The 26,766-nt window shown below is 37.4% G+C and overlaps 1 protein-coding gene across 1 annotated transcript; it reads left to right on the top strand.

Annotated features, from left to right (window-relative positions):
* The first annotated feature begins 478 nt into the window (after positions 1-478).
* Positions 479-23,909, top strand: LOC111720422. The gene is made up of 6 exons (XM_023501932.2): positions 479-585; positions 10,836-11,090; positions 16,368-16,413; positions 16,646-16,752; positions 22,103-22,152; positions 23,122-23,909. The coding sequence occupies exons 1-6, from the start codon at positions 555-557 to the stop codon at positions 23,296-23,298; spliced, it is 666 nt and encodes a 221-aa protein (XP_023357700.1). The 5' UTR covers positions 479-554; the 3' UTR covers positions 23,299-23,909.
* Positions 23,910-26,766: the final 2,857 nt, after the last annotated feature.

A 26,766-nucleotide genomic window follows, 5' to 3' on the forward strand; every position in this document is an offset into this window, starting at 1 on the left:
TTCAATCTCTAATCTAGGCCTTATTCAAGTGTCATCTCATCCAGTATTGTGACTAGTGTACAAAAGGAGAAAGGAATGAGAAATGTGTTTGTCGCATTGTTTAAAGTGAATTCTCTTTTGTTCCTGACACTGTTTTTGTCCAATTGCCAAAGCCCCTTAAGTGTCCTACAGATTATTAGGAAGAAGAAGCTTACAGAGAGAAGCAATTGTGACTCTATGATTCCCAGACACTGCCTTCTTGACCAGATTTGTTTTCAAGGTGAGAATGGGAAGAGAAATAAAAAACAAGTAAAACAAAACCAAACCATCCAGTCCTCATTTTTCAGATGAAGAAACTGAGGCTGGGAGCTAGTTCTTCCACAAGCCCCATTAAGTAGTAATTTGCATGTCTCCCTCTAGGCTGGAGGCTGACTTCAGGAAATGAAGACGTTCCCTCATCGAGAGGGAGGGGCCTGAGAAAGACACTGGGGATGAGGGGGGATGGAGGAGAATCCATCACAGCACAATTTGTGGTGAAGCTCCTTCTCTGGAACAGACTTGTTCTCCCGGAGCCGATGGCCCTGCTGCTCCTGATGCTGGTGGCAGGTAACAACTTCCCTCCTCCCCTCCTCAGTTGGGTTCTTTTTCCTTGGGGTCCCACTCCTTTGGGATTTGGATTCATTTAATCAGACTGGGTTGGATTATCAAGGTCTCTCCCTGTACTGAACTCTAAGGGTCCTGAGGAAAAAAGAGCCGAGTCTCAAGTATAGGGGCTTCTTCTGAGACAGGGTGCATGGTGATGCTTTCTTACATTATTGCTTATCTTTTTGGCTTCTGTGATCCTGTCTCTTTCCTCTTCATTGTAAAGTCAGCAAAGGCAAAGCTCTTTTTCTGCTCTTTCTTCCCACAGGGCCTACTTAGTTTAGCTAGCATCATCTTTTAAAAAATTAAATTAACTAAAAAAGTTAATTTTTATTAATGAAAATGTACTTTTTCTCCATTGCCATTCCCCAACCCTGAATGCAAAGGGAAAGGAAACCCTAATAACAAAATGTGGAATCTCTGAGGGGATTGGCTTGGATCTCACTCCAATATGGTGCCTGATTGTCTAAAATAAATAGCAAAAGCAAGCTTGGATGAAGGGGAAATTGAAGCTTTTGAGAAGAGAGCAAGCTATTTTAAATGGCTCTTGTAGGTTAAATTAAATTTCAGATTAGCCTCTTTATTAGTGCAGTCTCACCAAGACCTCTAATTAGTAATATTCATTTGCATTTAGAGAGGAGCTAGGTGTTGAAGTAGGCAGAGGGCCAAGCCTGGAGTTAGGGAGACTCATCATTCTGAGTTCAAATCTGGCCTCAGATACTGCCCAGCTGTGTGATCCTGGGCAAGTCACTTCACCCTGTCTGCCTCAGTTCCTCAACTGTAAAATGAGCTGGAGAAGGACGCTCCAGTATCTCTGCCAAGAAAACACCACGTGGGCTCACAAAGATTTGGACATGGCTGAAATAATTGAACAACAACATTGGCATTTAGGGAGTTGTTATGAGTTCTTATAGAATAATAGAAAGTTGGAGTGCAAGGATCCTTAGGAAATAGCTAGACCAATCCTCCCATTGTACAGATGGAGAAACAGAAACCCAGAAAGAGGGGATTGACTTCCTAGGGTCACTAAGATACTTATTGGCAGTTAGGGAGTTTCATTGTATCTTTATAGAATCAGAAAGTCAAGTTTTTGGTTCTCTCTATTTAGCTTGATGATTTTGGCCAAATTACCCTGTTTCTTTGAACCTCAGTTTTCTCTTCTATACAATGAGTTGAACTAAATGATTTCTATCATGTTTCCCAGGTCTAAGAAGCCTGGATTCCAGCTGCTGTGGTATTTGGCTCTTCCTCCATGCTTCAGGGAGTGTACACGCTGAGAAGTTTACAGTGAAGCATTGTTTAGCAGCCCTGGTTTGTCCCAGTGGAATGAACGGAGGGAATCAATTGATCTGTGAACAGTTACACACCTGAAAGGTGTCGGGCACCATGTTGGGCGCTGGGGACAGAAAAGGACCAGTGATTTTTCGTTGGTGTAGGGCACTTGAGTGAGAAAATCTGCTGCTTTGCAGAGTTACCCAAAGAGTACCAGTACCTAGGTCTCAGGTCTCCACAATAGCTATGTGTCAGGAGTGGGATGTGGATCCAGACCTTCTTACATACAAGCAGCCCTCAATGCTGCAAAGGCAAAGTGAAATGAGTATATATATATATATATATATATATATATATATATATGTGTGTGTGTGTGTGTGTGTGTGTGTGCGCTTGTGGGTATGTATATTTATATGTCTATACTTGTATATAACACACATACATCTCTGTGTATGTATGTGTATATATGTGTGTACACACATAAATACATGTTTATATGTGTATGTTTCTATCTATGAGTGTATATATGCTTGTGGGTATATGTATATATTTGTATATGTGCACTTACATACACACACATACACTGTGTGAATGCATGTATATTTATATATATGTATATGTATATATCTTTGGGTATGGATATTTATATGTGTGTGCACTTATATACACATACTTCTGTGTGTATTTATACATGTATGTGTACCTATGTTTATAAGTATATATTTATATGTGTTCATATGCATGTGTACAAATACAGCTGTGTGGATGCATATATATAAGTGTACATATGTATACACAAAACATGCATGTATATATGCTTGTGGGTGTGTGTACTTGTATGTGTAGGCACATGCATCTCTCTGAGACGGTCTGAACTTTAGGAATAACGACTGGTGGCGGAATGGAGTACGATCTAGAGAGGCAGGCGGACCCCCTAGCAGGCTGTTGCTCTGGCGCAGAGGGGAAGTGATGAGGTCCTGGACCAAGAGAGGCGGCAGTATCTGAGGAGCGGAGGGAGCATGATGCAAAAGGAAAGTGAGGGATGCAGGACAGCTCCTAGGCTCTGAGCCTGAGGAACTGGGAGGACGGTGCTGTCTTGTGCAGTAATAAGGAAGAGAGGAGGAAGAGCGGGATTGGGGAAAAGATAACAAATTCTGCTTTGGACATGCAGAGTGTGAGGTGTCTGCCGAGTCTCTAGTCTGAGATGGCTGGAAGGCAGTTAGTGACATGATGTTGGAGGTCCACAGATTGGGACGGGACAGGTAGGTGAGGAGGGAGAACATTCCAGACATTCCAGACATGGAGTGCTGTGTATAAGAGAAAACTCGGTTTAAATTCCACCTCTGCCTCTTGCCCAAGCGTCTTGCAAGACGTTTAATGTCCCCGATCCTCCCATACCTCATTCGTAGCAGAGTGCTGGAACTATAACCAGGAATACTGGGTTCATTCCTGTCTCGAATCATTCACTAGCTGTCTTAAGTTACTTAGCTTTTCTCAGATATCCCTCATCCGTAAAATGAGAATAATAAGAACAATATCCAACATCCTTACCAATGGAGGAGTTATTGTTGAGGATCAAATGAGATCATGTATATAAAGCAATTTACTGACCTTGTAGCATTATGTAAATGTCAGTTGTTATTAGTAAATGATCTCTCAGGCATCTTCCAACTCCATATTCTATGATCTTTGAGGGATTTGCTCTAATAGCACTGAAGCCCAGATGCTTTTTCTTGAGGCTTTGGAGTGCTCTTTGGGGAAAAGCATTTCCTAAAAGCCTTACAAGATGAGACACCTTCAGAAGCTCACGTCTTAGGCTTTTAACTAACAACCTTTATCTTTCTTTGAGATGAAATTCCAGAATAAATAGAACTCCATTTAACCTCAAGGGCTGTTGAGATCCATTATGCATTTCACAGTAGCCAGTCTGATTAACCTAAACAGAATCACCCCCTTTCTCTCTCCCAACTCTACTTGGCTCTGCTCAAAACCATTTATTTCCCGTCTGCTGATTACAGTTCACTTTCTCTGTATCATCAAGTAAGCCTATGAAGATTAATTTTCCAAATGAGTTGCTCTCAGGATCTCTGGAGAGTAAATCTAAGTGTCCTGTGGTAAATGAATTTTTAGAATGGGATTTCAGGATGAATAGTGTGTTTTCTTTCTTTATCATCCTGCAGAGACACACATGAATTAGCAAATCATCTTTAAACCTTCTTTTTCTACTTCCTTCTCTTCTTCTTCTTCCTCCTTCTCCTTTTTCTCATCTTCCCTGCCTTACTTCTCTCCTCCCTTTCTCCTACAGTTTTTCTCTTCATCCTTTTTTTTTCCTTCTATCTCTGAGGGCGGGGGATGATGAACAGAAGAAAAAGGACCTTTTTATTCACTAGCTGCAGAGAAGTCAGAGCTAAGTAGAGGCAGGCTTCCCTTCTAGAGATGGAGGAATGAATAAGGATGATTAGTATTGTGCTGCTTTAATCAGAGGTGGAAAACCTTCTATATTTACAAGAATCCAGCTGAGCCTCTAGCTATAATTCCCCCTGAATTTATAAGGCTTCCAATGGGAGTTCAAATGGAAAAAGCCCAAGCATTTATTAGCCTTCAAATCCATTCTCTCTGTGGAAATTTACAAATAAAGATAACTGGGGAGGAGTTGAAAGTGTCAGTAAATAGTTTTGATGATAAATGATCACAGGAACACAAATGATAACATTTCCCGGCTCCAAAACAAATTACTCACTCCTTTCTAAAAAAGCCCCCAGGCCCTCAGAGCCAGGAGCTGAACTGGCATTACAATGGGGGACCACAGAACACGTTAGGATGCATTGTTAACCTAAGCCAGAGAACAGGCTTCCCTGGCAGCCAACAGGGTAGACTTGACGTTCAATCAGAATGGACACTTAAAATAAAAATTGAGGCACAGACACAAGTTATCTCTTTCCAAAATTTTTCTTTTCCTTTCCCCCATCCCAGTCCATTAAAAAACAAACAAACAACTGTCCTCTCTCCTTCTTTTGTATATGTGTAGGCAATCAGGGTGAAGTGACTTGCCCACACCTAGTAAGTGTCTGAATTTAAATTAAAGTCCTCCTGACTCTAGTGCTGATGCTCTATCCACTGCACCACCTGGCTCTGCCTTTTCTTCCTTCTTTCAAACCAATTCAATCCTGTCAGTTGACAACCTATATGAGGAGCACCACGCCAGGTGATGGAGTATGTGCGACAATCACAGAATTGTATTTTACAGATGAATAACTGCCTGCCCTCTGGAAGACTACATTCTAGTCATCATAGAGTGGCTTTGGCTTTCCTCACTATATTACTGAAAGATGGGCAATGTAAGAATTTTTTATTCTTAAAATTCCCATTTTATAGATGAGGTAAATAGGACACAAATTAATCAATCACAAGCATTTATTTAATGCTTACTATGTTGGGTGCTGGAGATTTAAAAACAAAAATAAAATTATTCCTGCCCTCAAACAACTTATGTTCTTTTAGAAGAGAGTACATGTAAATATACATGCACAATACATACCTACATATATGCGAGTATGTATATTTGTATAAGTATACAAAAAATATGTGAACAAAAGGTGAACGATTTGCCCTGTGTTTTGAAATGATGCCCCAGGAATACTAAAAACATTAGCCCAAGGTAATGCAAACAAGCAAACTTAATGGAAAGAGAGAGTAGAGGAGAAATTGGGGTACATATTCAACTGAGAATCATCTGCCAGCCCTTCAGAGCCTTAGCTTACTTTTTCTGAGGTAGGGATATGGACTTAGGGAGTTCAGCATTTATATTTATAAGGTCGCTTATCTGGGTTGTCACTTAGCCTAAGTAGGACATTTTTTCCGTGATTGACTCTTCACAACCCCATTTGGGGTTTTCTTGACAAACCACTGGAGTGGTTGGCCATTTCCTTCTCCTGCTCATTTGGCAGAAAACTGAGGCAAATAGAGTGAAGTGAGACTTGCCTAGCTAGAATCACAGAACTAGTAAATGTTGGAGGCCAGATTTGAACGTAGTAAGATAAATACTCCAGACCCCAGGCCCTGTGCTCTATCTACTGTGCTCTCTGGCATAGGTTTCAGCTCATGCAGCTGTTAATGACACATGATGGTCCTCAGGTGCTTTTAAGTGTTAAAGTCAAGACAAAATCCCTGGAACTTCTTGGTGCTGTGACCACCCAGAGTGTCTCTGTACTGCGGGTCACATAACTAGTAAGTTTTGGAGCCAGGATTCAAATTAAGAAATTTAGTAGAATTAAATAGAAAATCCTAGACTTGGGTACAACTGTACCGATACAGAAGACTGAGGTGTGGCATTGCTAGAAAGAGTTTGGTGTGAAAATGATCTTGGTTTTAGTGGATTTTAAGCTGAATGCAGGGCTACAATATATCATGGCTTCCACCAGAGCTAATCCCGGAAAGAAATATGGTGTCAAAAATGATGGAGGTGAGAGGTATTGGGCACTCAGAAACAACAGTGAAAATAGTCCCTGTTTCCTAGGAGCTTATAATCCAGCCAGGGAAGGCAATGCCTACAGACACAGCATGTTGCGAAAGTCCTGGTGCTTTTAGAATCTTTGATAGCCTTAAGCTATTAAAAGTCAGAGTTGGGATTCAAAACCAAACCAAATCTCAGATTCAAATCTTTGCTCTGCTATTTACATGCCATTCGGGTGATCTTGGGCAAGTTACTTCATCTGTCTGTCCAGACACCTTTTTCTAAAAAATAAGAAGGTTGGGCTACTGCCTTCCAAACTTAAGCTCTAGCTCTTGGGTGTCTATGAATCCAGGGAATGTGCCCCGAGAGATTTTTTTTTGGCATTAACACCATTTCAGGATGATTTACTTTCTGTCTCGGGTTATAATGATGTTTATCTAGCCAAAGGACAGCAATACTTCTCAATCAGGGTTATTTCCAGTCGAATCGTCCATCTGCTCCTGCTATTCCTCCTTCCCCCAAGGTAGCAAGGGAAAGGTGACCCTCTGCAGGTCTCTTGGAATAAAGGCATTTTGCTTTCTGCTGGCAGATAAATATTAAAGCAATCGCCTGAAGGCTGGGGGATAAATTTTAAAATATTCTAGATAGATAATACCTTCCTAACATCTTCCAGCACACAGGTTACCATTTTAAAAAGGAAAAAATTGCAAGGGAAGGAGATCCTAATAAGGCAAAAGTCTTTGTTTTCAAGTGCCAGAAATGCTATGTGCATTTTAGTGGGAGTTCAGGTGCTAGCTTGAATGAACCTCTCCCCAATCTTCATGTCTCCTATTAAGGAAATCATAACTGACTGAGGAACCAGTATTCCAAATGTCCACAGCTCTGGGCTGCTCTTGTTAAAATAATGAAGTCTATATTCCCTACCTCATCAGCTATTCCCCCTTTTTTGTATTATTTCTTCCCTACTGGATCCCTCTCTCCTTGTTGGTGGCTCCCTCATAACTGGATTCAGTTAGAGAATCTGGGTTCAAATCCTTCACAATCACTTCAATTACCTCAGTCAGAGAATCTGGGTTCAAATCCTTCACAATCACTTAAGTCACCTCAGTCAGAGAATGTGGTTCAAATCCTTCACAATCACTTAAGTCACCTTGAGCAAGTCACTTATACTCCCATCTTTATGTAATATATATATGGACTATAGAATAAAGGTGGCCCTAGTGTAATATGGATGATAATGATAATAAAAATAAGGATAATGATGATTTGCATACCACTTTTAAGGTTTGCAAAGCACTTTACAAATATGATCTCGTTTGATCCTTACTACAATTCTGGGAGATAAGTGCTATTATTATTCGCATTTTACAGATGAGGTAAGAAATTAGGGGATTTGCTTAGTTAGCAAGTAACTTAGTAGCTGATATAACTAGTAAATATTTGCAGTTGGATTGAGCTCAGATCATCCTAATTCCAAATTCAGTACTCTGTCCACTGAACTACCCATTTGTCACAAAATAAAGATAGATGGAATTTACTCTATGGCATATCTCTGGGGAGATTGGCTATCTAGCTTTGGGGGGAGGTGAAGGACTGAATTGATTGGGGGAAGCCACTTCCTCGGTCTCCTATTTTTAACAATTTGGGGAAATTGTGTCTATTATCAGATTTGTGACATAGGAAAGAAAGGATGGTGTCAGATTGTGGAAGATCTTGAATGTCAAACAGAAAAGTTTAAATTTTGTAAGCAGTGGGAAATATCTGAAGATTTTTGAGATGAGGAGTGAATGACATCAGAACTATCAATATCCAGACTTTATTTTCTCTTCATATAACCGCTATCTTTGCCTCATGACTTTCTGCTGGCCTGTATCACTGTATGATACTATCACACAGAGATGTTCTCATTGTACTATCCTTCCAGGGGTTTGCCTTCTCACCAAACCCCTGAAGGGTTTTGTACCCAACTTTCTGGGTACTCTCTCTCTTCTGCCTGATTTAGAGGCCTGTTTACTAAATAAATTAGATTTCCATTTAGTGACCCAAGGAAAAGAGAAACTAATCAGATACTCCTCTGCATATTACATTTTCCATTAACATCAACTACCCTCCAAATGAATGATTTGTTGATAAACTAAACACCACACCCAGAGAGGAAAGACACAGGCCACATCCTGACAAGTGACACAGCTGAAGTAGCTGTATTGAAAAATATATATTAAAAGAAGTGTTGCATAAAAGAAATTCACAGATTCATGTACAGCCCCCTCCTTTTCTATAATGCATATGGAAACACTAATTTTATTTAATGTTTGTTAAATTCTGATTGAACTATTTAAAAAAAAAAAAAAAGAAAGAAAGAAAGATATTCTTTGTAGGTAGCCATCAGAGCCATGAGTAAAGTACTAGAAGCAGGACTGGAGTGGTTTATATTTTTCTAGGTCTCAAGGTGAGTCTACCAAAACCTCTATCAGGTTATGAGAACCAGCCTCTGAAGCTGGTGTATATGTGTGGAAGGATGGGGAAAGGTGACAGTTCCCCCGAAGGCTAGGGGAGGGCTTTGACACCAAAGATGGTGCAGTAACCCTCCAATTTCCAGGTCAAAAGAGATATGGCAGTTCTTTAGATGTCAGTACTGGGATTTCCTCTTTTTACGGAAAAGATATCTCAGACACTTTAATAATGATCCCATTTTCTTGTTCCCAGACATTGTAGGACAGTGGTTGGATAGTGATGTAGGCTCAGAGGACTCAAATTTAGAAGGCAAAAAGTTATTATGTAGAATCCCAGGAATTAGTTTTCTTCAATTGGGCTAAAGTGTGCATTACCATTATTCTAAAAATAGGAAGAGATCTTCCCAAGAGGTTAGGTTGTAAGGCAAAATAATGATGGACAACAGATTGTATAGGTAAGCAGATTAACCCATAGGTAGGAACCCAAATCCTAAGAGAATTAATTTTTTTTTCTTTCAAGGTAATTGGGGTTAAGTGACTTGCCTAGGGTCTAGGAAGTATTAAATATCTGAGACCAGATTTGAACTCAATTCCTCCTGATTCAGGGCTGGTGCTCTACCCACTGCACCACCTTGCTGCCTCCCTAACAGAATTCTTTTATGCTAAATAACTCAGCCACTGCCAAGGGGAAAGATGTGTTCTTTTGGAGAAGAGAGAAGAAAAGTTTTGCTTTAAGAAATTAATAGTATCAGATTTAGAGCTAAAAATAACCTTAGAGGTCAGGTGGCTCAATGCATAGAGCCAGATTTGGAAGTCAGGGACATCTGAGTTTGAATCCTTCTTCTAACCTCTTACTTGTATGACTCTGAGTAAGCCTTTGAACCCCTCTCAACCTTGTTTTTTTCTATCTCTAAAATGAAGGGATTGAATTTAGCACCATAGATTTAAAGCTGGAAGGGCCCTTAGAGTCCAATATCTTGATTTTAGAAATTGAATAAACTGAGGCGGATGCTCAATGACTTGACCAAGGTCACACAGCTAGTAAATATATGAGGTAGGATTTGAACTCAGATATTTCTGTCTTTGAAGTCCAATACACTATCCCTTAGTCCAACTAGCTACCTCTTAAATTACAACTTTCCCTTTATAAAGAGCAAGATTTTTTTTTTTTTTTTGGCTGAGGCAATTGGGATTAAGTGACTTACTCAAGGTCACACATCTAGGAAGTATTAAATATCTGATGCTGGATTTGAACTCAGGATCTTCAGAGCCTGTGCTCGATCCATTGGGCCATATAGCTGCCTGGGGAGCACACATTTTTATACTGATTTAAGGTTTGCAAAGAACTTCTACATATAGTATCTCTTTTCATTTTCAAACCTCCTTTCAATCCCATGAGGCTGATCCACTATGCCACCTAATGACTACATTTCCAACAAGCAATTTCAATTTATTTATTATAGCATTTGCAATTGATAAATGCTTTTGCATTTTTTCATTCATGTTTTAAAAGTCCTAATAACCAACATATCCAGCATATACATTTTAGGCAAAACCATACAAACCTGACATAGAATTTATTTTTTAGAAAACAATATTTTATTTTTTCCAATTACATGTAAAAACAATTTTAAATATTTTTTTAAGAAATGGGAGTTCCAAATTCTCTTCCTCCTTCTCTATTCTTCTCCCTGACTCAGATGGCAAGCAATTTGATATAAGTTTTACATAGTCAATCATGTAAACTATATTTCCATATTAGTCATAGACATGGAATATATTGTAGTAGTCAGAGTTCTGTTGGCAAAACTATATCCAAGGTCAAACTGTTCCCCTCCCTGCTGTCCAGACTCTACTTTTGCTCTGCCTTACCTGAATTTGCCTCAGGCACAAGAATTCCTTATAATATCTCTGAATGGCTTGACCAGATCTATCCATAATTGGTACTTAATAACTGCTTGCCGATTCTTTGATTAATTCTGACTTGGGGTGGACCTCCCCTAAATTCTGAGGGTTTATACTTCTCTCTATTCCAGCAGGTCCCCCTGGAGCATCTGGAGCCATGGAAGAGAAGAGAATGGAAAACCCCCTGGTATGGTGTGTCTGCTACCCACTACACAACACCTCAGAGCACCTTCCATGCAGATTAGAAGGGAAAGATTGTGTTAGGAGCCTTGAACTCTGGGAAAAGACCACAGCTGTCAGTGGAAAGAATTGCACACAGAAAAATAGGGCTGAGGACTTCCAAACCCTCAATGCTTCACTGAAGAATGACTTCCCATTCTGTAGAGGTAAGACAGGCTAAACCAAGGGTCCTCAAACTTTTTAAATAGGGGGCCAGTTCACTGTCCCTCAGACTGTTGGAGGGCTGGACTATAGTAAAAACAAAAACTTTGTTTTGTGAGCCTTTAAATAAAGAAATTTCATAGCCCTGGGCGAGGGGGATTAACGTCCTCAGATGCTGCATCTGACCTGCGGGGCATAGTTTGAGGACCCTTCTACCCATAGGACCACCCTTAGCAGTTTAGCAGCACAGACAGTCAGATTACCCAGATTTGAGTTCCAAACTTCTTTCTTTCTTTCTTTTCTTTCTTTCTTTGTTTGTTTCTTTTCTTTTCTTTCTTTCTTTTCAAACCTGGTTTGATGGTTACTACCCAAGTGAGCTTCATAATCCTCCATTTCCTATTGTTAAGGGCTGAACTCAATGCTCTTTGAGATCCCATGATAATATTTATCCTTTCAAGGCAGATAACTTCTAAATCTATTTTTATCATCTTAATCTTGTTCTTTATCTTTATTGTACTTGCTAGACATTTCTACTTGGATGTCCCATAGGCATCTCAAACATAGCTTGTCTAAAACAGGATTGCTTATTTTCCCCCTCTAAACCTTCTTCTTTCTGTTGAAGGAGCCTCTATCCCTTTAGTCATCCAGATTCATAATATATAACCATCTTTGACTTATTGACTTCATGCAAGGGGCAGCTAAGTGGCCCACTGGATGGAGCACCTGCCCTACAAGGAGGAGGACCCGAGTTCAAATATGGCTTCAGACACTTATTAGCTGTATAACCCAGGACATTACCTCTTAAAAAACCCAACCAACCAACCAAACAACAACAACAAAAAAATCATGTATTTTAGATCAAAATGGTCTAAATTTAGCTTTCCAGTTCCCACCTCAGTGCTTTTGCAAAGGCTGAGACCTATTCATGGAAGGTATCTTCTCCTTACCTCTGCCTCCAAGAATCCCTCAATCTCCCTTTTGACTCAGATGTCTGTTGTGAAACCCCAGAGCATGGGGCTCACAACGATGTTAGAATCCTAGTGTCAGCTGGTGTCAGTCACTTGCATTAGAACTAAAGGTACCATCCTTCTGGGCTCCCACTTGTCAGTGATCTTTTCCTCTTAGTATTACCTTATGTTCATCTGCATAAATGCTCTCTCTCTCTCTCTCTAGGGGAATGTAAGCCCCTTAAGCACAGGAACTGTTTTTCTTAAACCCTGTACATTGGAAATAATAATTGGATTGAGTTAAATCCAATTTAATCTAATAAACATTTGCTCAGCATAAACCAGCTTCAAAACACAGTCCTTGCTTTTAAGGAGTTGACAGTCTTATGCCCAGACACAGTAGCTACCCTGCTAACTTCATGCTGGGATGCTCTCCTGACATGTAGCTATTCAATTCAGTGAAACAATCATTGATTAGGCTTCTACTCTGTACAAGGCATGGAAGCTAAGTAGTGTAGTGGATAGATCACAAGGCTTGGAGTTAGACTTACTAGCTGTGTGATCCTGGACAAATCACATCACTCTGTTTGCCTCAGTTTCCTCACCTGTAAAAATAAACTGGAGGAGGAAATGGCAAACCACTCCAGTATCTCTGCCAAGAAACTTCAAAGGGGCTCATAAAGAATTAGGAATAACTGAAAAAAACTAAATAACAACTGTCCAACACTGAAAAATACAAAGCCCAAAATACTGAATCAAAGAAATAATTTGAAAAAAAAAAAAATCTGAAAAGATAGGCTTGAGCCAGAACATGAAGGGCTGTGAATGTTGAATATGGATAAAAGTTTATATTTAGCTCTGAAAGCTTCTTGACCAAGGGAGTGACAGACATTTTATCACTTCAACATGGTCGTAGGAATATTGCTTCAGCTGCTATGGTGAAGATGAATTGGAAAGAGAAAATGATTGAAAGCAGGAAGGCCATATAAAAGACTATTGCAATATGACAACAGATTTTTTAAAAATTATTAATGTTTTGCTGATTTTTTTCTCTTTTTCTTTTTTTCAAAAAAAAATCTTGGATATAATGTATGACTCTCTGGTGCAGGGTGAAGGCAGGGAGGGGAGGACTCAGGCTGAGAAAAGGCCATTAGGGTCCTTTTTGTAGCTCTATAAAGTATTTTTGATAGTTCTATTGGTATGATTATCACTGGCACTGATTAAATATATTAGTTTACATAGGATTGTCATTTTTATTATGTTGGTCTGGCTTTCCCTCTGTTCTCTGTTCACAAAAATATGAGTAACTGGGTCAATTATCTCAGCAGGAAGGCAGGAAAAAGGCCAGGAGGAAGTATGAGTGATAGCAATTTCAAAGTTATTAAGGAAACAAAAGGCTCAATAGATATTGGCGTTTATCTCCTGATGTCATTTATTTCCTGATTGATCTTAGATGGCTTCCTTCTTTCCCAACAACTTCTCCATTCCACTCCACAATGGCTGATACCTCTAAACTAACTTATTTCTCTGAGAAATCAGTTCCAAGTACCAGAAATCTTGCCTTTCCACTTTACTGGAAAAGAATTCCTGAATGCAAGTGATAAATCATTCATCTCTATTTTATAAAGGGGGAGAAAAGGAAATTAGATTGCTGTTAAGAGCAGCTTTTTTGTGGCATCCATGCCCAGAGGTCATAGGATAAATTCTATTGCAATGTTAATAACCTGTCATAGTGAGTCATGGCCTTGGTACTTAACTGGAGGGAGATCAGACTTACACCTCTGACTCTTCATCTTCTGATCTCCCTACACAATATTGATCAAAAGCAGGCATCATTTCCCACCAGAGATGTAATAACGGTAAAGGAATCAGGACTTTTTCTTGGGGCACCAAAACTTAGAGGGCAAAAATTTTTTAAGATATACATTCATTCAGCAGGTGAAGAAATCACTATAATACCTAATTCTCTCTTCTACACAGCTAAATTCATCATAATTGCTCCTTGTATTATTTTGATATCTTGTATTATAAAATTGATCTGAAGGCACCTTTCCAGGAGGCTTGCCCCACAGATATTTCCTACTTCTTCACTTGGCATCAAAATGACTAATAATAGCTCCATCTCCTATATACCTTCCTTTCTGTCTAGCCAATTTCAAACCTTTATGTGCTTCCAAATGCTCAAATAAATGTAACAAGCATTTATTAAACACCAACTTTGTGAAATACAGCATACTAAGTGCTGAGGGCAAGTTTAAAAAGTTAGTTAAATATGGCACTTCCTCTCTTGAATCTTGTGACCTAATGAGATGGCAAAATGCATGCAAAAATTAATTTCAATTCAATTAAAAGCCATTATTAAGCACCTTATTTATGCAAAATACGTGCTAACTTTTCCCACTAGAATACCTTCCACAAAGATGTTGTTTAATTCTTGAGAACTGTATCTTTGTTAGGGATATATTTAGAGGGTGTAGTTATAATTTGACTTTATTGTGATACAGAAAAGAAAATCAGAGTGGAAAGGGGATTGTACTGGAAGAAGAGGAAAGGAGAAGTAAAATGGGATAAATTATATCAATGAAGAGACAAAAAAGACCTATTACAATTGAGGGAAAGAAGGAAGGGATAATGAGCATTATGTGAACCTTAATTGCTTCAGATTTGGCTCAAAGAGAGAAATCATACATATATAGTTTGATAGAGAAACTCGTCTCACTCTATAGGGAAGTAGGAGGGGAAAAGTGAAAGGAAAGTGGGAACTAATAGAAGGAAGAACAAAAGTAGAAGGGAAAAGGGATAAGAAAGGGGGGAAGGGCTGTAAAAAGAGAGGGCTGATTGAGAGGTGGTGGTCAGAAGAAAAACACTAAGAGAAGGAAAAGGGGGAAATAAAGAGAAAAGTATAACTTGAGGAAAATAAGATAGTGGGAAATACAGTTAGTCATTTTAACTGTGAATGTGAATGGAATGAATTCTCCCATAAAATGGAAGCAGATAATAGACTGGATTAAAAGCCAGAATCCTACAATATATTGTTTACAAGAAATATATTTAAAGCAGAGTGATGCATGCAGAGTAAGGCTAAAAGGTTAAAGCAGAATCTATTATGCTTCAGCTGAAGTTAAAAAAAAAAAAAAAGCAGGGGTAGTGATCCTGATCTCAGATCAAGCAAAAGCAAATATAGATCTAATTAAAAGAAATAAGGAAGGAAACTACATCTTGCTAAAGGGTACCATAGATAATAAAGTAATATCAATACTAAACATATATACACCAAGTGGTATAGCATCCAAATTCCCAAAGGAAATGTTAAGACAGCTGCAAGAAGAAATAGACAGCAAACCTATAATAATGGGAGATCTCAACCCTGCTCTATCAGAACTAGATAAATCAAACCACAAAATAAATAAGAAAGAAGTTAAAGAGGTAAATAGAATTTTTGAAAAGTTAGGTATAATAGACCTGTGGAGAAAATTGAATGGGGACAGAAAGGAATATACATTTTTTTTTCTTGATAATACATGAAACCTACACAAAAATTGATCATGTTCTAGGGCATAAAAACGTCAAAATCAAATGCAGAAAGACAGAAATAGTATATGCATCTTTTTCAGATCATGTAATAAAAATTACATGTAATAAAGGGCCAGGAAAAAATAGATCAAAAATTAGTTGGAAACTAAATAATCTAATTCTAAAGAATGAGTGGGTAAAAAAAACAAATCATAGACACAATTGATAATTTCATCCAAAAGAATGACAATAATGTGGCAACATACCAAAATTTATGGGATACAGCCAAAGCAGTTCTTAGAGGAAATTTTAGTGTCTTCCACACCCTCCCTAATTCAAAATCATGCTTCTACATCTTCTAATAATAACACCTATCTAATCATATCCATTTATCTAATTGCACCTTCCATTCTTCTAATTGTTCCATTTTAGAGTATCATCCATTTATTGATGATACTATCCCCTCTCAGTTCCCCTGTCCCTGATGAAAAAGCACTGAATTTGAAGCCAGAAATCTTGGAATCTGATCCTGGCTTTTCCTCTTAATAATTGTATGAACTCAGGCAAGTCATTTTATATCTCTGAGTCTTAGTTTTCACATCTGAAAATGGGTTAATGATATTTACACTAGCAACTTTACAGGACATTTTAGGTGATGGTTTTCCTATATGGCTGGCAATGAAGTATTAGTTATTTTAAACATATGTTTCCCTTAATATGATTATAAGAATCTTAGGACTTTAGATCTGGTGAAAGATCTAGAGATTGCATATGCATATTTGAACTTCAATCAGGCTACCACATTTTCTTTTTTCCTTCTAGGAGATAGCAATACCACCATCAGGCAAAAAATTAATGACAACACCAGGTAAGTAAGAAACCAGTATGTAAAACTGGGAATTCTAAGAGATTAGCCATGTAAGAGAGGGCCATATGGTATCCATAGCCTAAGAATAGATGGACTTTGGAGATTGGAGCAAAGGGAAGATGAAGGAGTTGAAGCAAGGAAAGTATAGAAGCTAGATAGGGTCACTTCATGGCATAGTTACTGAATCCAAATGGGGAGGCTTTGCTCATTTCTCCTCTTTGTCTCTCTTTAGTTTTATCATAGTTATCACCACCCTTACCTGTTCTGCTGGTGTGCTCATTCTCATCCTGCTCTCTGTTGGTATCATGTCTATGATAATGAAGAACTGGAGGAACAAGAGTGAGTTTCTTTGGCATTTATCAACTATTTATTAAGTGGCCACAATGGACATATGGTAATAAATTGGGTCAGCCTACCTGGGAAGAAGAGAGGGAAAGAGCTGATTAATTGGAATGGTATGCTTCTATAGAGGATAATAGACACATGGGCTGAATCTGAGACATACTTGGATACCTCTTGGACATACTTTAAACTGGTTGTATAAATTGTGTAAATTGCAAGCACTAAGCAGATTTCTAATATAGGATCAATTTTTTAGGACTTGAATTTCTGTTTTATTGATTGTCTAGACTTAAGAAAATGATAATAATAATAAGGTTAAACTTAGAAATTTTTTTGGTTTTTCAGAGGTCTGGTTGTTAAAAAAAATTAGCAAGACACTCTTGGTTGGATCACATAGCTTTTTCTTTTAAAAAATACATTTTTATTTCTTCTTTGAAATTTTCTCAATTACATATAAATTTTTCCTTTAATTTCTTTTTTTTTCCTTATTACTAAAGCCAACATTTCTGGTACAATGTTGAATAATAGTGGTGATAATGGCCATCCTTTTTTCACCCCTGATCTTATTGGGAATGCATCCAATTTCTCTCCTTTACAAATAATGCTTGCCATTGGTTTTAGTTACATACTGCTTATTATTTTAAGGAAAACTTCTTTTATCCCTATTCCTTTCAGCATTTTTAATAGGACTGGGTACTGTATTTTGTCAAAAGCTTTTTCTGCGTCTTTTGAGATTGTAACATGATTTCTGTTGGTTTTGTTCTCGATATGGTCAATTATGATAATCGTTTTCCTGATATTGAATTGGCCCTGAATTCCTGGTAGAAATTCTACTTGGCCACAGTGTATTATTCTGCTGATAAATTGCTGTAATCTCTTTGCTAATATTTTATTTAAAATTTTTTCATCAATAATCATTATGATGATTGGTCTGTAATTTTCATTCTCTTTTTTGGCTCTCCCTGGTTTAGGTGTCAATACCATATTTGTCATCGAAGGAATTTGGCAGGACTCCCTGTTTTTCCAAATAGTTTACGTAGTATTGGAATTAATTGTTCTTTAAATGTTTTGTAGAATTCACTTGTGAAACCATCTGATCCTGGAGATTTTTTTCTTAAGGAGTTCATTAATGGTTCAATTTATTTTATTAAAATAGCACTGTTTAAGTAATTTATATCTGTTAATCTTGGCAATTTATATTTTTGCAAATATTCATCCATTTTGGTTAAGCTGTCACATTTGCTGTCAGACAGTTGAGCAAAATATCTTTCAATTATTGCTTTAATTTCTTTTTTATTGGTGGTAAGTTCATCCTTTTCATTTTTAATACAAATGATTTTTTTTTTCTTTCCTTTTCCTAAGCAAATTAACCAAGGTTTATCTGTTATGGGCCAGAACTCTGTACTTGAAACAAGGATTCTTACAAGGTGTTAAGTCAGTGGAATTGATAAGATAAGGTTATCTAATTTAGCATGGTGATTAATAGTTCTCTAGTTCAGTACATGTACTTAGTACTTAATATAGTTCTACAAGATTGACACCTATGATAATGTAATAGAGCATATAAGCTGGGACAAACTCAGCCAGACAGATTCAGTCTATCTCACACCCCCATGGTGACTGGCCTGTCCTCCTCCATTTCCTCCACTGAAACCAAGCTAGCCCAGGCCCCAGGCAAGAAGAAATAAGGAATTTGGATGTTAACACCTGGCTATTCTCATGGTGATTACTCTACTGAAACGAAGGCTGGTCCAGAGACCTCCAGAAAACCAACCAGAACATTACATTTATCTAATAAGACTTCCTAGCTGTGTGACCCTAGGCAAGTCACTTAACCCCAATTGCCTTAGCAAAATAAATAAATAAATAAATAAAATAAAAAGATGTATTCCTTCTGTCTATATTCAGTTTTTTCCAGAAATGTTATTCTCCAAGAGCCTCCACAGCTGTGAATCATAACATCTGAAGGACTTTGTTGACACAAGTGTTTTAGACTGGGAATGAGATAAATTGGAGGCAGAGGGAAGAGAGGTCAGGTCAGACAATGCAACAGTCTCTCAGTCAGAGAGTCAGAGAATAGTAACTACCTCTCACAAGAGGAGATCTGTTCTAGGTTGGATCTCCAACAACCCCTGTCACGTGGCTCCTATGTATTTCAACAGCTCTCCGTGTATTCCAACATAGAAATCTATCATATCTAGGTTTTCTAGGATCCGATTAACCTCCCTAACTTCTTTCTTGATTATTTTGTGGTTAGACTTGTTTGATTTTGAGAGGGTAAAGTTGAGGTCCTCCACTTATATAGTTTTGCTGTATATTTCTTCCTGTAACGGGCTTACAGGAATTTGTATGCTCCACCACTTGGTGCATATACATTTGAAGATTTAACTTTTTTTTTTTTTTTTTTTTTTTTGCTGCAATGGGGTTAAGTGACTTGCCCAGGATTACACAACTGGGAAGTGTTAAGTGTCTGAGATCAGATTTGAACTCAGGTCCTCCTGATTTCAGGGCTGGTGCTCTATTCACTGTGCCACCTAGCTGCCCTTGGTGCATATACATTTAGTATGTTACTACTTCATTATTTGTGATACTCTTTATCAAGATGTACTTTCTTTCCTTATCTCTTTTAATTAAATCAATTTTTTACTTTTGCTTTATCTGAGATCAGAATTGCTGCTTTTTTTACTTGTGTTGAAGCATAATAAATTCTGTTCCTTCCTTTTACCTTACTCTGTATGTATCTCACTGTATCAAATGTGTTTCTTGTAAACAACATATTGTAGGATTGTTTTTTAATCCATTCTGCTATTTGCTTTCATTTTATAGGAGAGTTCATTCCATTCACATTCACTACGATTACCAACTCTGTATTTCCCCCATCCTGTTTTCTCCCCTATATATATATATTTGTTCTCTCTTTCCACACAGTCCTTACTAGTGGGGGGTTTTGACTGACTTCACCCACTACATTATCTCCTATCACCCCTTTCCCCTTCTCTTACCTTTTTTCTAAGTATTTCTGCCCTCCCTTCTACTCAACCCCTCCTTTTTCTTTTCTCTTTCTCTTTCTACTTCTTTATTAGGATTAGACAAATTCCTATACCCAACTGAATAATTAAGTTATTCCCTTCTAGAGACAAATTGATGAAATCAAGCTTCAGAAAATCCTCATTCCCCTTTCTTTTTTCCCTCAATTGTAATAAATCTTTTGTGCCTCTTCATGTGATCTAATTTGGCTCCTTATACCTCCCCTTTCCTCTTCTTTCAGTACAGACCTTTTCCCACCCCTTAACATCTTTTTCTTTGATATCATCATGTCAGAGTTCATTCACAACCACATCCTCTGTGCATGTGATGCCCTTCTCTGTTTGCCCCAGTAATAGATACAGTTCCCAAGAGTTACAGATGTCACTTTCCCTCCTAGGGATATTAAAACCTTTAAATAATATATATTTCCCCCTGTTTACCTTTCTATGTTTATACTCTTGAGTCCCGTGTTGATAAATTAAATTTTCTGTTTGGGTGTTGCTTTTGTTCAATAGAAATGATTGAAAGTCTCTTACTTCATTGAAGATCCATTGCCTCCTCTGAGAAATGGTGCTCAGTCTCACTGGGTAGTTAATTCTTGGTTGTAACCCTAGGTCCTTTACCTTCCAGAATATGCCATTTTAGGTCTTCTGATCCTTTATTGTAGAAGCTGCCAGATCCTGGGTAATCCTGACTGTTCCTTCTTGATAATTGAATTGTTTTTTGTCTGGTAGCTTACAGCATTTTTTCCTTGATATTATAGTTCTGGAGTTTTATAACAATCTCCCTTTTGGGTTTTCCTTATAGGATCTCTTTCCAAAGGTGATCAATGAATTCTTTCAATAACTATATCCCTCTCTGTTTCTAAAATATTGGGAGCAGTTTTCCTTGATGATCTCTTAAAGAATGCTATGTAGGGTCTTTTTTTGGTCTTGCCTTCAGGTAGACCAATAAATTTTAAATTGTCTCTTCTGCATCTATTTTCCACGTTGGCTATTTTTCTAATGAGGTAGTTCACATTTTCTTCCATTTTTTCATTCTTTTTAGTTTATTTGACTGATTCTTGTCTCACAGAATCATTAGCTTCCATTTTCCTTGTTCTAGTTTTTAATAAGTGATTTTCTTCAGTTAGCTTTTGTATCTTTTTCCATTTGCTTAATTCTACTTTTGAAGGTATTGTTTTCTTCAATGATTTTTTTTTTTTTTTTTTTTTGCATTTGGCCAATTGTATTTTTTTTTAAGAAATTGCCTTCCTTGTTTAAGCTGTTGACTCTCTCTTGCATATATCTCATTTCTTTTCTCATTTTTTCTTCTATTTCTCTTATTTGCCTTTTAAAGTCTTTTATGAACACTTTAGAAGAAGCCTCTTTGGGCTTGAGGGCAATTCATATCACTCTTTGAGATTTCCTCTGTGGACATTTTATCCTTGCCTGAGTTGGTATTTTGGTCTTCCCTGTCACCATAGTGGCTTTCTATGATTAAGGTTCTTTTCTGTTCATTGCTAATTTTCTTTTCTTTTCTTTTGGTTTTTTCTTTTCTTTCTTTTTTTTTTTTTTTTAACTTTTATGGTTGAGCCCTCTCGTGAGATAGAGGGGGCACTGTTCCAAGCTTCCTGTGCTGATCTGAGCCTTGGCTTTGAACAGAGGGGCCCCTTGTGTTTGCAGGAGGTAGCTTTGTCTGCTCTTTTCAGGAAAGAGCTTGGTTTCCCAGAGTTTGCCTTCTGAAATGGGACTAGGGGCTGCCCTACTGATCTGATCCTTTACTGAGCCAGGACCCAGGATCTCAGTTGCCGATTTCCTGTGATTAAGAACATCTTACCTGCTTTCCCAGAGTCTTTTGGAGCTGGGCTGAACACAATTTTCGCCTAATGAGACTGACCTTTCTTGAAGTTTTTCCAATATATCTTGAACTGGAGAGTGGTTTCATTCCATCAGTCTCTATTCAAGGCTTGGTTTATGTGCTTTTTGAGGGAATGTGGGAGAGCTCTAGCAATTTGCTGGCTTCACTCCACCATCTTGGCTCTAGCCTTGGAAGTTTCCGATTACATATAAATTTTTAAAAAATTCTTTGTTTAAAATGTCAACTCTCCTTTCTAGCCCTCCCTCACCTCTTGAGACATTAAGTAACATAGTACCTATTATACATGTGAATTCATACAAAATATATTTCCATATTATCAGAGCCAGAGAGCTGCTTTTCCTTCTGAGAATCAGGAATTAAGAGGAAGTTCCAAGTTAGTCACACTAATGGGGTAGATCAACATATTTAAGGAATGAGCTTTCCCTTTTTTGTCTGACTCTGGGCTTTGTTTATTTTTTAGGGATATTTAAGAAACAGAAGGGATGGGACAACTTTCTCTTCAAGTCCAAGGTAAGAGCTCTAAAGAGTAAAATGAAGTACTCCCAAATCTTTAAGTCAAGCATTTTCATGCTATTTCTTAGAGACTCAGGCATGAAAAATGGACAAACAAATTCTAGCTAACCTCACCTAAGATCTTTATTCTAAAGAAGTGACAATATACTGGCAAATAGTTCTATAGGAATTATTTTACAAAAACTTACTAGTGATTGAACAATGGCACTTCCTAGTTTGGGGATATTATAATAGAGTGGTCATTATTGTTATTTTTGGTCTAAAGCTCAGTGTTGGGAACTCTTGGTATGGAAACTACCTGCACTGAGAAATTTGAGTGCTTATCTATAAGTTATAGTCTTAGCTGCTTTGAACAGTGGGAAGTAGGGGACTTTTCAATGGTTATGCAGATAGTTCAGAAACAGTGATATATTGGAAGAATATTGGATTTGGAGTCAGAGAATTTATATTCAAATTCCACCTTTATTATTTACTATTTGTATGTCCTTGGATTGCTTAATTTAGTCTTCTGAGCCTCATATTTTTTTTAATAAAGTGAGATGGGTATGGGGATTATATGGTCTTTTGAGGTCATTTCTAGCTCTAAACCTTACATCTATAAATCAGAGTCAGAACTTTGACCAAATTCTTCTCCACTACACTAGGCAATTATTATATATTATGATGTATTAATGATTTGTTATGAAATGACATGAATAAGTTTGATGATATCCATTCAGGAGTTACCTGAATATCATTAAGTACAACTGAACAACCTTGAAACAAATGGACTGATTAATTCCCTCTGACCAACCAAATTTATCTGCCTTTCCCTTGCTCTTTTTTCTCATCCCCAAAGTTAACCCCATCCCTCATAATCACACATTGAGATCTCAGCATTTCATTTATCAAACAGATAAATTAATGTGGTTTTGGGAGACCAGAAGTTTGTGATGTTCTATCTAACCAGATATTCTCTCTTGTAAGACTGTACATTACCAACCCGATGCAATCTATTCCAATGTGATCAACCTGGTTGCCCAGAAGGAAGATGATTTTGCCATTTATGCCAACGTGCCATGCTTCCAGCTGCTGAGAAAAGTCTCACCTGTTGTCACTTATGCTCCTGACCAAATGGAACATGCTTCTGTTGTATACCTCTGATGGGAGACCAGAAAACTATTCTGGAATGAGAGAACATAGAGATGAAAAAATCCAGAGAAGGTAGTGAAAGAAGGTTGCCAAGCATAGTATGATGATATATACTTTAAACTGCTCATCAATCCTCATGCTTATAGGGACAGAGATGAGAGCATGAATATTTTTAGTGTCTTGGAAATACAGGAGACATTCTTTGAAAGGACAGACAATCTAACATGCCTCATCAGGGGCCATGAGAGGACTGAGGCTATGGACCCACATCATCACTCATGCAGCCCCAAAATGCCCAAGCAAAACACTGTTCTGTTTCCAAGCTGGAAGTCAGCTGATGTGATTCCCTCTTCAATTCTTGCCATCCCAGGGCAAGAAATGAGAAATTGGGGCTATGGGAAGCAGCACAGTGCAGTGGAAAGAAATGCTAGATTTAGAATCAGTCTTCAAATCCTTAGGCACTCCTGTAACTTCAGTTACTTTAGCTCTCTGGGTCTCAGTATCCTCATCTATAAATTAAAGTCATTGGACTAGATCTTTGTATGTATGTTACAGATCATTTTGGGAGTCTGGCAAATTTCAGAATAATGATTTTAAATATAAAATATTTTAGCAATGTGAAATAAAATACTTAGGATTACAAAGGAAACTAATGATATTGAAATAAAGATGTCTTTTTTTTTTTTTTTTTTTTTTTTTTTTTGGCAATTCAAGTTCATGGATCCCCTGAAAGCTATCTATAAGTCAGGTTAAGAATCCTTGGACTAGGTAAGAGGTATCTTGGACTAGATTAAAATGTCATTGGGAAATAATTGACAAAATAAATGAAAATAAAATAAAATGTAGCTAACATTAAATTTTAAAATTAAGCCAACATGCTTGCCTTCTGGGATCCTTATGTATAGTATCTGACAAATGATAGACACCAAATAAATGATTATTGGTTGATTGATTACTGGTTTCCATTTCTATTTTAATTTGGTACCACTGGACTAGATGACTTTCAAGAATCTCTTTAGCTCTAGAATAAAGAGTCTATATTCTCAGCAACCTTGCTTCTTTCTTCTTGTCCTAGAAAGTATTGCTATTGCCTAACAGTAGCCATCAACTACAGCTACCACAAACTTCAAACAATAATGCCCCAAGCAAGAAATGAGAGTCATTGAATCAAATAAACTATCCTTCCTGAGATTTTCCATACTTCATTTACAAGCCCAACTCCAGAAGTGTTGGGATGATGGTCTCCTTTCTTCTATTGCTGCTACTAGTCCTTTAGGGAGAAGAAAACCAGTATTCATTAAGCATTTACTCTGTCAGGTGCTGTGCTAAATGCTTTACAATTTCATCCTTACAACAAACCTGGGAGGGAAGTACTATTATTATCCTGTTTTTGAAGAAACTGAAGGTCTGGCAAATGCAACCTGTCCAAGGTCTCACACACACACACACACACACACACACACACACACACTGCATTTGTAGTCCTCACTTCTGGAATGAGGGGAGAGAAGGTGTGCATTTCTCATCTCTTCTCCAAGGACAACTTGGATCTTTCAATTATATAAGCATTTGATTTGGGTTTTGGCTTTTTCCATGTATATTGTCATCATAATCACTGTGCTTCTTGTATACCTGGTTCTGCTTACTTCCGAATATATTGATTTATATGGACTACATGCTTCTGTGCTCTATATCTATTATTTCTTACAGGAAGGGAAGTATTTATGCCAGTTACTGTGCTAAAAGCTGGAGATACAAATATAAATATATTCTACCTTCAAGAAGCTGACATTTTCTTTCTTCCTCAATAGTATTTTATTTTTCCATATATATGTAAAGATAGTTTTCAAGATTCATTATTGTAAGACTTTGTTTTCCAATTTTTTTTCTCCCTCCTTCCCTTCCCTTCTCCCTCCCCAAGACAGCACGTAACCTGATATAGGTTAAATATGTACAATACTTTTAAACATATTTCCATATTTGTCATGTTGGGCAAGAAAAATCAGAACAAAAGGGAAAAACTATGAGAAAGAAAAGTCAAACAAATGAACAACAACAAGGTGAAAATACTATGTTTTGATCCACATTTAGTCCCCGTAGTTCTCTCTCTGGATGTGGATGGCATTTCTGTACCAAGTCTATCGAAACTGCATTGAATCACTTCATTATTGAAAAGAGCCAAGTCCATCACTATTGAGCAAATGATATAAATATTAAAAAATAAGACCAAAAAGGAAAAAGCCACAAGAAACAAACAAACAAACAAACAAAAATGGTGAAAATACTATGTTTCAAACTACATTCAGTCTCCATAGTTCTCTCTCTGAATGTGGATGGCATTTCCATCCCAAATCTATTGGAATTGCCTTGAATTACTTCATTGTTGAAAAGAGCCAAGTCCATTACAGTTGGTCATCATGTAATCTTGCTGTTATGGTGTACAATGTTCTCCTCAGTCTGAAGCCCCAGGATCTCCATGGGTTGCTTATAGATCTCAATATGGGAATTAACTAGTGATGATTGACTACCTAAGTTTAAGATGAAAGGAACCACCAAACAAAGATAATATCATTAGCAAATGTTTGTCAGTTTTTTACCTTGGGAGATACACTTATCATTATCAAATCATATCATTCTAGTTGTTATCTTATTATAAAAAATCAATTTACATGATAAACCACTGAGACCCTCCCCCCAAAAAATTTCATATAGATAACAAGTAGTAGAGTTGGAATCAAACCCATGTTCTCTAAATATCCGTCACCCTTTTGGATATCACAATAGCTTTGTTATCAGCACATCAAAGACCTAACCTTCTAATTCATTTGTCACCATTTTTTAAACCTTGAGACTCATTACAATATTTCATGCACATTTAGAGTTCTCCACACAACTGAGAATGTTGAATATTTATATTCCTTGCAGAAGCAGAAGCTAGGGAAGTTGAAAAGGTGGAGAAGTAAGAAAACTCACAGCAGATCTGATGGCATGTCTCAGTTAAAAGAAAGTGAAGAGTATTTGGGCAGTTAATATGTTTAACTCTGAAGGAGGAAGAAAGGGAAAAAAGCATTTATTAAACATTTATTATGTCCCAGGCACTGTGCTAAGAACTTTATAAATATTTTCTCATTTAACCCTCACAAGGACTCTTAGAGGCAGATGCTTTTATGATTCCTTAGGAAACTGAGATAGGCAGAGATTAAATGTCTTTCCCATACAACTGTGTCTGAGATCAGATTTGAATTTAGTTCTTCCTCCCTCCTAGACCAGTATTCTTTTTCATTGCATCACCTAGTTGAAGGGGTAAAGAACACGATAAAGAAATGAGCACCGGGATCTGATTCAAACTCCAGTGTTCATTTCTTTCAAGTTCTAATTATCTGAACTTTAGTTGCCTCATCTGTAAAATGGATGTAATAATTCACTACACAGTTTTTATGAAGACAGTAATCTGTAAATCTTAAAGCCTTTTAGAAATTT

This window comes from Sarcophilus harrisii, chromosome 4 (genome assembly GCF_902635505.1).
Source record: "Sarcophilus harrisii chromosome 4, mSarHar1.11, whole genome shotgun sequence".
Taxonomy (NCBI): Eukaryota; Metazoa; Chordata; class Mammalia; order Dasyuromorphia; family Dasyuridae; genus Sarcophilus; species Sarcophilus harrisii.

Coding starts and splice junctions, on each gene's coding strand:
- LOC111720422 (XM_023501932.2), top strand. CDS start 555: ATGGCCCTGCTGCTCCTGATGCTGGTGGCAG. Junction 16,753..22,102: donor GAAGAACTGGAGGAACAAGA/GTGAGTTTCTTT, acceptor TTTATTTTTTAG/GGATATTTAAGAAACAGAAG. Junction 22,153..23,121: donor ACTTTCTCTTCAAGTCCAAG/GTAAGAGCTCTA, acceptor CTCTCTTGTAAG/ACTGTACATTACCAACCCGA.